Source organism: Centroberyx affinis, unplaced genomic scaffold (assembly GCF_046629955.1).
Source record: "Centroberyx affinis isolate AG114_WGS23_722 - 3 ecotype Tasmania unplaced genomic scaffold, CSIRO-AGI_Caff_v1 ptg004126l_1, whole genome shotgun sequence".
NCBI lineage: Eukaryota > Metazoa > Chordata > Actinopteri > Beryciformes > Berycidae > Centroberyx > Centroberyx affinis.
The window spans coordinates 37,274-52,658 of NW_027281900.1; the positions used below are offsets into that span (position 1 = coordinate 37,274).

Below are 15,385 nucleotides of genomic sequence, written 5' to 3' on the forward strand. Positions count from 1 at the left end.
CAGTGGGCAGCACATTCCCACAAGCAGGCCCTGTTTACAATCATTTGTACAATAAAACCAAGTTAATATTGAAATCTGTTAAACGAGCTGCTCACTTCAATGTACTGTATTGCAGCCACACTTGAGTGGTAAGCGCTTTAGGCGAGCAACCAAATCCTGTTAGAAATGTCAATTGAAAAGGTCTTGAGATATTAAAAAATGTAGTTTTTAATTAAAGGTTTATTAATAGATTTTTCAAACTTTTTTTTAATTACCCGACCGGATGCCTGAGGCATTTGGATTACAACTTTTATCTCACTCGATTCAGACTGCCTCTCCCCATTCAGCCATTTTGGATTAAAAGTCTGACTTCATAAATGCTGTTCATTAATTCCCAGTGCGGGCAGTTAATGTGAGATTTGGTTGCAATGTTACGGCTGGTCTGAGTGTCTGTTTATTTTTAGATTCTTGTGGCTAGTTTGAAGCCCAGGCCTAATCTGTCACGGAGGAGTTCATGGAGGAAATCGTACAAGATTTAATCGCTGCACTAAAAAAAGATTCTCAACACACACCAGTGTTTCCAGTTTGGAGCGGCACACGTTTGTGTTGTTTTGAAATTCAACATGTGAATAACAACAAATATTGTCACAGTTTATGTTGCTATTAACATTAGTGGCATGGAATGTTGTAAAAACATTTAAATAAATGTTAATTACATGTGGTAATAACTGCATACATTATGATTAACATGTTATGTTGAAAATCCATGTGTTTAGTTATGCAAACTAGTTAGAAGGTGTCTAATTACACTGTTTATACAAACTAGACACACAAATGTGTTTAGAAAACTGAATTTCTTTGGATTAATGGATGCCTTAGAAATGTATTCATCTATTCATTCAACAATAATTAAGCATACAAGTTAATGAGTTCACATTTTTCTGAGCCCTCAGTAGACTGTAGGGCAAAAAATTCCCTACAGTTAAAACCATTAGATATAAGACTTTTCTCTAATCAACACAGTCAACATGTTTAGAGAAACCTGGAGAGAATTGTTTCCAATGGCTCTATATCAGGAGTTTTGTTCTAAAATAAGATACCCGCAACTTGAAAACTCTTACAAAATAATGGACAGCACAAATTTCATACAAATTAAGGCACTTTTTAGAGTATTTAGTAACTTAAGGCCATGGTTGAGAAAAGGAAAACCCTTTCACATTCTGGATCTTCGATATTTGAGAGATACTGAATACAAACGTAAGGTAAGGATGTTTTCACTAAAATGAATATATAACATTTTGGAATAGAGCTCTTCATCTGAATTGCGTTATTTGATGATCAAAGGTCATTTTCAGGCGTCCATCAAATTAGCCTGTTTTTAAAGGTCCAAAGATCATGCAAAACAGGATTTCTCTTGCCTCTTTGATTATAAAGGAGTTGGATGTGCTATCTAAGCATGGTGAAAGTATCAAAACGCACGGTCGCCAACTAAATCCGCACAATCCATATTAGAAAACCGAGCCTCTAAACGAGCCTTTTGGACTTCCGTAACTTTGTGGCGTCGCAAAGATTTGCTTATTATAATTTTTGTAAGAAATAATAGACTAACAAAGTGTTTTTTTTTTTTCAAAGCAGTTGAGCGTTTGCCATTGTTTATTACCGGAGAGTTTTCCCTACCTGTAGCTGTCTGTAGCTGCCGTGTCTGTGGTGTCTCACATTTCACTCTTGAAATGGTTAGCCAATCAGAACAGAGGGGTCATTAATATTAATGAGCCTTAAAGACACGGCGACAGAAACAGCCTGTTCTTTGCAAGGCTCAGAGAGATGCTGGAAAATGAACGTGTAAAAATGGATTGAGAGTGTTTTTGGTACATGACACCACACAAACAGCTTTTAATGGACATAAAATAAAACACTGGAAAGTGTAGAATATGGGACCTTTAAAGGAAAAATCTACCCTAAAACACTTTAACACTGTTAAAACACACCTATGGGTCAATTGTTTGATGTTGTATTTTAATGGGTTTTTATTGACTGGCCAAACGTAGCTTCCAGATATTTCCAGCAGCTACAATTGAGTTTGATAACCGTAATGTTTCAGCGATATAAAACATGGTAAAGATCAGGTTTTGGTGTCAGTCCCTCAGAATCAAAGAGCGAGAGCTTCTTTCTAAACCAATCACTTTACACATTCAACGATCATGCAGAAGAAAGAGAAATCTATTGTAGAAGAGGCAGAGAGAGCAATTTCTCCCCCCGCAGTTGCCTCAATAGACCAGAATGCAATGCAGCCACAAGCGTCTTGAGTAAGGGGCGCGACTCTCGATCTGAAAAGCTCTCACTTTCTTGCACTTACCATTGCTATCAGTATTTCTCTCTCCACCTACACGTTAAAAACCCACAGCAACAAGTTCAGGCATGTTCTCTGAGGGTTGCTAAGGCATTCTGGGAAACGTAGGAAATCACTAACTGAAGTAGAATAGAGGAGGCAGGTTGAGGGAAAGTGGCTTCACCAAAAACATAAATTACAACACTCCTGGAATGCATTGAACATCACTGATTGATGATCTACAACAGTGCAAGAGTATTTAAGGGTGGATTTTCTTTTAAAATGGTAATCTGTGAGATCCATGTTTTGTTATTTAGTCTCCATCTTTGTTGCTAAGCGCTCACTGCTGTAGTATATCGTCACTACGCACAGAACTTGAATGGATAGAACAGTCTTTCCCATTCAAATCAATGTTCCTGGATGGTCGGAGCGACTGCCTTTTTTATGTGAACCGCTGGACTTCCGTATGAACCGACTTATGGCAAGTCACTGAGGTGAGAGGTTTTGCAACAAGGATCAAAGCAGTGGAAAACGGGGATTGGAGTTGAATTAAGTTGTCCCTCATGCCACCACTAGATGGAGCTCTTTTACGTTACTGCTGTCTTTAGGTACGTCAAAAGTTTTCACATCTGTGCAGTTAGTAGAAGTGCAGGTTATAGTTGAGTTAATCTGTTTCTGCCAATGTCTGTTAGCTGTTTGAAGTTAGTGAATGCTAACTTTTCTTCTCCACTAAAGGTAGGCTAAGCTATGTTAGTTTACAGCAGTTAAGGGGCTATGTTAAATTAAGTTGATAATCCTTACCTAGGTTTGATAATATTCTGATTTTGACGAGAAGAGCTAGCGAGAGGAGCACAATATTTAATAATGCTACATTAGCCTCGTCGCTAACATCAGCTTTCAGTTGAGTTTTGACAGTTTGCTAAGCACTTGTTCAACAGATACACAGTTGTCAAGCAAGTGTGACAGATACAGCCTGAATGACCAGACATGTGTTGTCACCATAGCAACTAACCCTTGTGCCATAGTCGCCATTTTATGGTGTACCAGCCAAACTACCATAGCAAACAGTGTTAGGACCATTCTATCCATTCAGGTTCTGTGGCACTGCACTTCCCAGAGATCACCTGTCAGTCAAACAGTGTGGGCGGGACTGTGACATCTTTTTCTTTGGATTTTCTGTTGATGCAGTTTGAGTTGAGTTTGAGGATTTTTCCCAGGAAAGACCTACCAGACACTGGGTGTTCAGAACAACAAATGTAAAAGCTTTCATGAACTGGATATAGGTTTAGGATTTAGGATTTAGGATTTTATTAGGATCCCCATTAGCTGATGCAGAACATCAGCTACTCTTCCTGGGGTCCCCACAAAACATAAAAGCATGACAACAGATAAGACACTTACGGACAAAACAACCAAATGATGATCTGTTGCATTTCAAACACACAATGGCTAATAAAAATTCAGGGTGACTTGTGACATTTGTGAATTCACCTGCCACTGCATTAGATACAGCAGAATTGATTTTCCCACCCTGGTTATATCAGAGACTGTGCCACTTGTTGTATAACTAGGTCCTATAACATCCTGTCATTATCTAGGAGTATTGACGAGAGGAGGCATCACAATCAATATTACATCATGAAATCATGCCACATATAAAACTGACTGTTTCTTATGAGTGTCTCATCACCTGTGCTGTTTTAGCAGTTTCCTGATGATCTGTTTCCTCCAATGTGAATGTGGGAGGAGCTGTTTTTCAATTAAATGACACTTTACACCTTTTACACATATTAATGCTGCAGTTTAAAAAAAAAAAAAAATGTCTCAAGAGGGACGGAGTAATGTCAATACGTTGCAAAAATATCCATCTTACTATTTAAGACTGGAAACTCCAAGCTATGGTCAACTGATGGCTAATTTGAATTTCACAATTGAAATATGCCAGATTTCTCTCCCACTTCCTGTAAAAACAAGTGTTGTTAGATTTAGGAAGTACTAGTTAGAACTAAATTTTCCCCTTTTAATAGACAATTTGATGGCTTTCTTTTAGACCTCCAAACACCACGACTTCTACCATCCAGTCTTAAAATCTTATTTTTCTTAGAACAAATGAAAATAATCTGCCATTTGGATAACATAATTCCACTTGTTTCCAATACATCATAAATCAACTTGATCCAACAATTGTCTTGAATCAAGTCTAGTTGTCTTGATAGTGGTGATCTGCCTTATACTAGATATTGGTATTTATTATTCCTGAAACAAGTGAATTGGAAAAAAAGAAGAATTATCTTACCCACTTTGGTAGAATGTAACAAAAAATCAATTAATTCAACATTTTAGGACTGAATGTTAGAGCAGATGACTTTTGCATAATGAGATTTACAATAACAAACAGGTAACAGTATGTCTCTATATATCCAGATTGGGACATTTCACCAATGTATACTTTGAGTTGATCACACACAAACACACACACACACACACACACAAACACACACAAACACACACACACAAACACACACAAACACACACATAGGGTCTTACTTGAACTTTGCAAGAGTGCAAAACTGCGTGTAGGTCTTGAGGGAACAGGAAACGACCTCCCTCCTCCCCCTCCTCCTCTTACCCCCCACCCCCCTCTCCATCCCTCCTCCTCCTCCTCCCTCCCTCCTCCTCCTCTTCCTCCTCCCTCCTCCTCCTCCTCCACCACCACGCTATAGCTGCGAACTAGGCAGGCCAACTTGCAGAGTGCAGCTCAGCCTCGACAGCGGCTGCTTCCCACTGGGGGTCTCGGAGAGCATCGCACTCCCATGTGCGCTGCTGTGCCCGCTGGATGTTGAAATCGCGCCGTGCGCCTCGCCAGGAGCCACCATGTCCAACCCAACCCACGACCCGTTCTACTCGTCCCCGTTCGGACCCTTCTACCGGAGACACTCGCCCTACATGGTCCAGCCCGAGTATCGGATCTACGAGATGAACAAGCGGCTGCAGGCGCGCACAGAGGTGAGCTGACCAAAATAATAATAATAGAAACATAAGCGACGGTCCCGTTAGGTCGAGGCACCGGCTGTTTTGGGAGTCCGACGCGGGGGGTTAAAGGGGTTTTGGGGAGAGACGCTCCTGTCGGTAAGAAGGTCCCGCAATTAGGAGATACGGATGTGATGCCCAAGTGCCAAACATTCCTGAGGTGAAAGTAAACAGGCTTCGGTGTGTACGCTGCAAAAAATATCCATCCCAGCAAGTAATTTGGTCCAGTGCTGATTCGTGAAATCTTATTTTTCGTATGCAAGTGAAAACAAAATTGTGGTTATATGCCAACAGGGGTGAGATGATTTCACGTGTTCTCAATGCAAATTAACTTGTTTCAAAATTCTTGAATTAAGTGACAGTAGCCTATTTGGATACTAGTGGAGTGAGTGAACTCTGCCTTATAAGATATTATAACTTGCTTTCTCAAATCAGGTGAAACTGCATTGGAAACAATTGGAATCATCTCATCCCTTTGGCACATTTTGTTAACTTCTTGAAAGGAAATCAAGATTTTAAGACTCAGAAGTCAGTGCCAGACTAAATTACTTGTTAAAATGGGCATTGTCTGCAGTGTGACAAATACTATTGCAGCACGTTGTGATATATAAGAGGACATGTTGTTATAAAGCACATAGCCTAGTATAGAATTTAAAACAAAATATCTGAAAGAGATCTGGAAGAATATTCAAGTCTAACTGGGCTCTGAAGACTGAGGAAAAGTGCTCTTTTCACGTGCATTTGATGCATTTGCATATATTTACATGCAGCCTCGTTTTTACATATATTTGCATGCTGTGTTTGGGTAGTTAAAAACTGCAACACAGTGTGAGCAGCACAAGCCAAGCAAGCCTGACAAGAAACGAAACTAACGAAAAGAGAGTTAGTCTACTCTGGACTCTGGCAGACTGAGTTTCTGGTGTGACTGTAAAGCCAGGACAACAAAATGATGCACATCATGCTTTATGATTCATCACTTTGTCTAGACGAAGATTACATGGAGGAATTCTCAATGAAAGTGACCCCTCCCTGGTTGCACAATTGAATGTGTAATATAACTGCGTCAGGTAAATTAATTTCATGTCAGTTTTCCAGCAGTGCTGTGTTACTAAAATGGGATGCTTCAACTAGTTGGGCGCTAAGTGAGTGTGGCGTACAGTGTCATTCAGACTGAACCTTTGGTGATCCCACTGTGAATTATAGCAAGCATCTGTCTTCAACATCTGTTCAATGATCACTAATGTGCAAATCTGCGGATAAAAAGTTCATCCGACATGTCAAGTTTTAGTTGCAAGGCATCGCCGCAGGGGGGAATAGTTGAAAATGCATGAGAAAGCAGCTTTTAGCAATTTAATTGTTCACTTTTTGAACCATAAATACCTGATATTGTCAGTTAATGTGGCCAACCTTATGCATAAGGTTTTAGTTGCTGCTGCAGGCTTTAGAGTTTGGGTTTGATTCCCACTGAGACACTGTAGATGTACTGTATGCTGTAAGGCGTTTTGGATAAGAGTGTTCATCAAATGACGTATTTTGTGTTAAATATTTGCAGCAGTCATATTGGAAAATCTTATTTTCTGAAACGCACAGCAGGCCCAGTTAGACTCCAGCTAAGTTACTGCAGCAGCTGGCAGATGCTGACTTTCCTGAGGAGGAGTTGCAACTTTAAGCAAACCAAGGCAATGTTGCTGAGATGCAATGGCCCAGTCTGATGCATTATTCATATGGAGTGGTCTAAGCCCCAGTGGACCTCAACTCCCGTACCACACATACCCACACACCAAGTGCAATCACCATGCACACACACACACACACACTCATACATGAACACACACACACACGCACACTCGTATACAAACAAACAAGCCTGCATCCACACAAACTGCTCACATGCACAGACACACGTGTGTATATGTTAACATACAGACATGTGTACATTGTGTACAGGCACATGCGTGCGCAAACAAACACGCACGTGCCTGTACAGTGCAATTGATAACACACATGGTGGAGTTGCATGATATGAGAGTGCACCTCTTCAGTTCAAACACACAAACACACACACACACTAGGCCTAGACGCGCATCAGTAATAAGCATTACCTTCATCTCCTCAGACTAAAGTGGGTATTATAATTAGTTTTCCGTTCCTGTTTGTGTTCATGGCATGTTCATTCTCCTCAGTATCTTTGTCCTTCTGTAGTGGCGAGAGTGTATAATATGTCTTCTCTTTAGTTATGTGGTTATTGTTTGATTACAGTTTTTCACAATTGTTTACACACTAAAACTGGAACTTGGGACACAATCACTAAAACGTGAAACTCATGCATCAAATCCCTAAACCAAGTCTGCAAACCCACAAGCATTTTTTTCCTGCTTTTCACTCAGTTTGCAATTCTCTATCACACTTTTTGCAAAACACTACACACAGTAATGTGTAGTTTTCTTTCATTATCTACATTAGGCACAACATTCAAAAACTAAAATCACACGTTCATTTGGAAGCACCGCCATCCCCAATGCTTAACTTCATTTACCAATTAGCTACATCCACTCATCACACATATAAACACTAATATCTGAATTGTTCACTCAGAAATCAGAGCTTTAGCACTATAAAAAAAAAGACCACACGTGAGCTCTCTTTTTTTTGAGAACAATGTTGCAGTGAGAGCTAGAGGAAGAGGAGTGACAGTAAGAGGTCGAAGAGGAGGACGAGGACAAAGACAAACAAGGAGAACAGTTACATGAGATCCAGGTCACTTTGGTTCACCATGTGGTCCACATGGGTTGAGCATGAGGGAGGCTGGGCAGAGAGTCCAGACCAACCTGAGCAGCTTCACTGCTGCTTCCATCATCCAGACATTCAGACATGAGAACAGGCAAGTAGCCTAATCTCTACACCATGCTACTGTTCTTTATAGTATACTGTAGTACTAGTAGTAGTAGTAGTAGTAGTCCTACACATTACTAGGCCTGTGCTACTCAGTGATGGTTGGCCAGTGTTACAGTAATGTGTCATTTCATATTGAAAAATAGAAATATTCTTATACCATAACCAATCACATCATGTTTTTAGATCTTCTGCAGAACTGAGAGACGACCAGTCTGTGTGAACATGGCTTGTGATGTAGACTAGGTGTCCGACACAAACAGGAGGCAGGATGCAGCCTCATTTTTTTTAATCCTTTTTCATTTTTTTTCTGTTTTTATCCTACTGCATTGTGTTTTGTGTATAGAACACTTAACATATCCAACACATTCAAGTGTTGAAATAAAGTATTTGCGTGTTACTATATTACTGTATACTGTAACAGTCTTTTACAACAGGCTGCTGTGCATAAGTCTACCTCTGAACATGCAAACGACATAAGCCTACTGATGAGATATTCATAATAGTGTTTTCCGTTAAGCACATCAGTGTGTAGTCGGTTGTTAGAAAGATGTATTCATATGATGGTTGTGTGTGCCATTTTATTGCAAAAAGAGATAAAAAATGGTTTTGAATGCAGTGTTTAATTTTGCCAGTGATTTGTGGAGTTTTGCATTTTGTGTTAGTGGTTTTGTGTTTTGTGTTTAGAGTTTTGAGAAAATGAGCCCTAGTTTCAGAAAATGTGTGTAAGCAATTGTGAAAAACTGTAAAATGCAGGTGGTGATTATAATGAGGAAGAAGTAGTATCTTATCGCAGGAACTAAATGCCTCGAGTTTTGCATTTTGTTCTCATCCAGATGTGACATACAGGCAGCTTTTAAACAAATTAAATAGTAATTATGCTCCTGAATGCAAAACTGTTGCCAAATTACACAAAGCCATTGCATGTTAGAAATATATAAAGCTAAAAAAATGACTATAAGAGAAAACTCCCTTAACAATGATGCTATGTTATGTCTTTGTCCCTTTTCGCCCTGCTTAAGACACCGAAGGAAAAATGTGCAAAAACACAAAGTCCTTCATGAGAGAGACACACACTGAATGTGTTTACTTCCTGTAAAGCAAGGTTAGCCGACTGGTCCCTTAATGATGATGCGTGCCTCAAGGGTCATTCCATTGGTTCTTTTATCACTGAGGCGCTGCTCGGTCCTTTTCCTATAGGATGACTTTGAAATTCAGTGCACATTTGGAAGGAGACTGTGTCAGGATCAGCGCAGGGTCAGAACACTGTTGTTTCAAAACAGGAAGTTTGGAATGTTACTGGCAAAAAAAAAAAAAAAAATCTGGATTCCATTAAAAGAAAATAGCTGAATTGTCCTGCCGGAGAGTTTCTTGAATATTTCATCAGGGGTTTGCTGCCTAGCAGCTGTTGTACATCCATTTCCTGTTGTGTTTGATAGCTAAACTGCTGGCAGTGAACTGATGTTTCATGAAAATATCAGTTTGACAAACTCAATTTGGACTTCCGAATATATAGCAGAACGCTAAATTGATTTCCTTTTTAGACATGTCGCTATGAGCAACAGCTAAACCACAACAGCAGCAGCATGGGCTTTTATTGTTGTGGGTTTTTAAAAAATAATCTTTAAACAGAAAACACAAAGTGTATTAAAAATGATTCAAAGCAGAGAGGATAGCGAGTGCTTCTGTTGGGTTTTGGTGTGTGTGCGGAGATGTGTTGAAGCTGTTGGGGTTGTTGCCATGAACCTGCAATGTTTTTTTTTTTTTTATTGTCGGATTGATTTTTAGGTTGCAAATAGCAATCATGTCAGTATCATCACCGACGTTAAGACGTTCGATATCGTGAAAGGATTGCCATTGTTCAGGACCATAATAGCACTAAGCGTACTTAACATTGTGTCTGTTGGCAGGCTGCAGAAGTAAAATGACTGAATAGTTTTTAACAGGGAAGTGGCTAAGCCTCCGTATGACACTACCTTTTGGAAAAGTGTTGCTGCGCTGAAGAAGTTGGCTGAAGTCATTCCTCTAGAAATTCTTGCCTGTCTTATTCATGAGTGTGCTTTTGAATTTGCTTGGCATCGTAGTGCGACTGCCGCTCACACTGGCAGACACAGGACTCAAGGACTTGACACTTAAAGAGACTTTCCCTGAGAGGAAGCTATAGTCCTCGCTAGCATAAGTGACACCTATGGCAGAAGCTCTAAGCAGCTATGTGGAATTGCTCCTCTGGGAGTTAAATAACAACTCTTTACAATTAGATAGAAATAGTGTTTTTTTTTGCTTCTAGTGAGGGGAAATTAATTACTCTGATTTAACTTCCTATATATTGCTGCATGAACTCAGACTTTAGTCCAAGTGGCTAGTGTTTACAGTATGATCGTCTCTCAAATCATTTTAAAAGCTGGAGAAGTTAACTTTTATTGGGAAAATCCACCCTCAGACACTCTTATACTGTTATATATTATCACTTTTTTTTATCGATATTTTATGATGTGTTGTAATTTACTTTTTCGGTGTAGCCACATTCCCTCAACGTTCTATTTTAGTTTGTGATTTCCAGTCGAGAAAAAGCGAGAGTCGCTCCCTTTACACAAAACGCTGATGTTTATCGTTGTTGTTTTAGGTAGCTAAACATTTTTTTGCTATCAAATCCCTTTGTAGCTACAGTTAACCACGGGAAAAGCTAAAATATAGCACCAAACAACAAAGGGTCCCAGAAATGCAAGGTGCATCGCCAATAGCTGTTTTTTTTGTTGAAGTGTTTTAGGGTGGATTCTTCGCTTAAAACGTATGCGCTGAGAGCCTGCTTGTGCTTCTCTTCTCACTAACAACCTCTCTCACCCGGCATGCACTCGGAAACGAGGAGGAATAAAACCTAACGATACAACAAATCCTTTGTGTTCGTCTTGAATCAGCGTTCACCTTTGAACTGATAACTGCGGTGCGGCTTAAACAGGACTGCTCCAGTGATGACTCTGGGTCTGTTTCTATCCTAACCTTATTACCTGCTCCATTCATACCTATTACCTGACTGGCTGTATTTCTGCACCAGGCTGACTGCTATCCCATTACCTTCATTTTACACAACGTGAACCTACTGTGACCTGGCAATCTAAACAGGCTTTGATTTGGATTTGATGCTATGCATACGGTGTGACCACATTGTTTCTGTGCTGTCGCTCGGGGGCACTGGCCTCGGCGCGCAGAGACTGCTGCAATGATTTGTGGGGGAATTTGACACTTAAGCGTATGCAAATGAGGCGGCGGATTAACATTCAGAGGAGGAGCTTGTTCGACCTCAGCCGGTGTAAGGCCATTAGCATAGAAGTCATTAATATTCAGCGGGAGAGAGCGGGGACACAGCATAACGCTGTAAGTAAAACTACAACAGAGAGTCAGGGAGAGGGTGAAATGGAATGAAAACAAAAGCATTTTAATGGAGGTGCCATAATAATATCCAAAGGGCTCCGTTTAGAAACCTTTCCGCTGCTGCTGACAGTGGGTCTAATGGTCACACGCTCCTCAGTGGACAGACATGCAATCAGTAAAAAATGATTGGCAGGTCATTCTTTGGACGCTAGTGACTATTGCATGTAGTTAGTCTCATTCTCATTATTCTAATAGGGCTGCGGACCCGACTCGTACACACACACACTGCTGTAGAACTGGAGGGACTGGAGTGTTCATTATGGCAAAATTTCCTCGTCCCTGTCAGGGGCAAAGTGGATCTGTTCCCATCAGTAATATGTGTCAGATTGACATGAATAGGCTTATGATGTAGAGGTCAAGTTGGCACTGAGCTGTAGGCTTTACAGAGAGGGATTAATCTGAGCCTAACACCAAGAAATTTCTTTTGGTGAAAATCTGAAGTCAAAAGGAAGTTTTTTTCAGTCTTTAAAAAACACTAGGCTGAGATTTTTATGTGAAGTTACACCTGTTTTGTCAGTCTAAATCACAAGGTGAGGCTGCAGCATCCCGTCTATCGGGACGCGGTAGGTTTGCCCGATTTGCCCAAATTACAGTAAACTCTGGTGTCTGGTCTGTATGCTCAATTTCCCGCCCACAAGAAGCGACAAATCAAAAGTTAAGAGTGAAATACAAACAGCAGCGAGCAAACGCTCCGTTCAGAGAAAGCTGGACTCACCACCGTTAGATCTTTTTCCTCTCTCATCCCTTTGGCATCCTTTGGTGTAAAGCATCACAGACCGGCTGGGTTGGTAAATGACAGTTACCTCTCGCTACCATTTGGTGCCCCAACGTGCCGAGCTGTAAGATCTTATTTTTCTTACAATAACAAAAAAAACAAAAAAAAACGAATCTGCCACTGGATTGAGATACTTTTGTTTGCTTCAGTAGAATTCTGCTTGTTTCAAGAACTTTAAGGCTTGATATATGATATGTAATTAGTTGGTCAGATGGACATTTTTTACAGTGTATGTCTGTGAAACTGGCTGTTATTAATTACCACAGAGGTGTTGAACATCACAGTGCCGTTATCTAGGAGGTCACAACTACTATTTCAATTCTCTACCTTCATGAAAAAAGCAATCTAGTCAAATACTGAAAAGGCTTTCACAATTTACTTTCATTTACTATTTCAATCTAGTAAAGCTGAAAGAAGTCATTAAAAAATACATTGAGCGTACAGTATGTGGTGCCGCATGGAAATTGTAGGTGGGGTCAAAGTGTAATGTCTCCCTTTGGAAATCACACTTATATGCACGGTGCTATGTTCAAACACAGCAAACAACACAATGTAAAATAATAATTCATCTGTTATTCATTTGGCCCTGGACTGGCCAAACAGTATTTTTGAACAATTACCAAGGAGAACTAAGATAAGAAAAAAAGAGCTATCTGTGTTGTCAATAAGATGCACAGCTGCATTGACATCAACTCTAACCCGCTGACAATGAATAGACGGCTGATTTTGATATTTCTCTGAGCTATTACATTAGAAACAAAAACAGCTTTATATTTTCATAGTGGTGCCAGTCACTGAACATAGTTAGTCCCCCATCTCTGGAAGCGAAGATCGAATCCCATCAGTGCTTTTCCTCCCATTTTTTTTTTCTTTAGCTCCCTCACTACGTTCCCACTCTAAATTAAAGAATAATACTGCTAAAAGGTGACTGGACTGCCCACTCTTTTTTAAGAAAGAAAATGTAACCTTATTCTCAGAAAATCGTGGTGATCACTGTCCTGGTTGCCTTTTTCATCTGTTTCATTTCATTCCTTATAGAGCTGTACGTCGGTGTAAAATCACTGAATAGAGACAAAAGGGACAGTATAATCTCATACAATATAATTCTATTTAAGTGTTATACAACATATAAGACATCCACTAATTAACAGCAGTTAAAACACTTTTCTGTCTGGTTTCTAGTTATGAGTGACAGTAATGCATGTTGGCTTATACAATCAAATATTTCTAAACTGAGATTCAGTGGTATTCCCCTTTAAGCTCTGTTTTTTTTCCTTAAATAAAGTCTAAGTATTAAAGTTGTATTATGTACAGTAGCTTATCAATTTAGAATCAGAGTAAACTGATGTAACTATCAGAAAATGCCATTTAATGTCATTTAATGAGTTTCCGTTCATTATAATCAGATATATTCCTAAATTGATTATAGATTAATTGACTTACAACTCATCATAGCTTTCCCTGTATTACTTTGCCATTAAAATATCCATGGGGCTTTAACATATTTCCATTATGATATTCAGATTCATAATTCTTAGATGAGGATGTTGCCTGTTGAAAAGTTTTGTTCCCAAATGAGCAACAGCCACTCTTACAAAATGATGGATAGCACACAAAGCACCTTTACAGACTGGATCCTCTATATTTAGAGGTATTGAAGGACGAAGTTCACATAATGATTGTTGTTTTAAATGGATATATATAGCGGCTTGGAAATGAACTCTTCGTATATATATTTTTGTGACGCAGATTAACACAGTTGCTTTGGTCCGGTAATATCATACATGGGATGCTCTGAGAGGATGTTCCCAGAAAATCATATGAATAAAAAAAGGACTTCTGGTCAAACAATGAGCGTCAGTCAGGCCAGCAGGATGCTCGGACAATAGACCCACCTTTTTCCTGCTCCTTTCCCATGGTTCCTTCCAGGCTAAAGTGTGGCTCAGATAACAGAGAGGACGGAGGAGCCTGCAGCCCGTCTATGTCCTGTTGTTCTTTCTCCCCAACGGCGTTAGAGAGTCCGTCCCGTAAGCGAGAGGTCACAGGTCGGATCCCTGTGTGTCCATCAACGACGATGTTGAAGTGTCCATGAGCAAGACACTGAACCCCGGCCTGCTCACTCACTGTTTAACTGTTTATTAGATATCATCAGTTTGTTACGTTCAGTGCATTCCAGGAGTTATTTTGCGATGAAGGGTTGCAGTTTACTTTTTTGGTGCACCCACTTTCCCTCAACCTACCTCGTTTACTTCTACTGATTTCCTACATTTCCCAAAATGCCTTTCAACACCCCTCAGAAAACGTATCGGAACTTGTTGCATCCAGTTAAATGTAGGTGGAGAGACCAATAGTGATAGCGATAGTAGGAGCAAAGAGAGTGACAGATTTCCAGTTGAGAAAAAGTTGCGCCCCTTACGAATAACGCAGCATGTCTTGTGGCTGCATTGCATTCTGGTCTATCGAGGCTACTGTCGGTGGAGAAACTGGTCTCTCTCTCCTCTTCTACGATGGATTTCTCCCTGTATGATTGTTGAACGTCTCTTGGTGCAAAATGGCGGCTCTAGAAAGAGACACCCCCCGCTCTTTTGATTCTGAGGGACCGACACCAAAACCTTTAAATTTACTGGTGATGTTTTACATCGCTGAAAAATTCCCTGCTATCAAACTCAAACCAGCTGCACTGGAAACAGCTCAGCGTGGCGTCACATTTGGCCAGTTATCCAGGGCAATAAGAAAAATACATCACCCAAAAGCAAAATAGGTCCAGAAACACAAGGTACATTGTGGGTTTTTTTTAAACAGTTTTCAAGTGTTTTAGGCTGGATATTTCCATTAAAATGCATAGTTAAATTGTAAAATGTCTGTTTGCTCTAACAGTATGACCCTAATGAGAGCTACAGTGAATATGGGGGAGATATTCCTGCGGACTGTTGCTTTGGGAGGCAGCCGCT

The 15,385-nt window shown here is 40.1% G+C and overlaps 1 protein-coding gene across 3 annotated transcripts in view; it reads left to right on the forward strand.

The window, feature by feature from the left end:
* Positions 1 to 5,182: 5,182 nt before the first annotated feature.
* ldb2a (LIM domain binding 2a) overlaps positions 5,183 to 15,385 on the forward strand; it is an 85,809-nt gene continuing 75,606 nt past the window's right edge. For all 3 annotated transcript variants that reach the window (XM_071542576.1, XM_071542578.1, XM_071542577.1), the window contains exon 1: positions 5,183 to 5,314. In XM_071542576.1, the coding sequence (XP_071398677.1) occupies positions 5,183 to 5,314 (132 nt within the window). The remainder of the gene's footprint in view (positions 5,315 to 15,385) is intronic.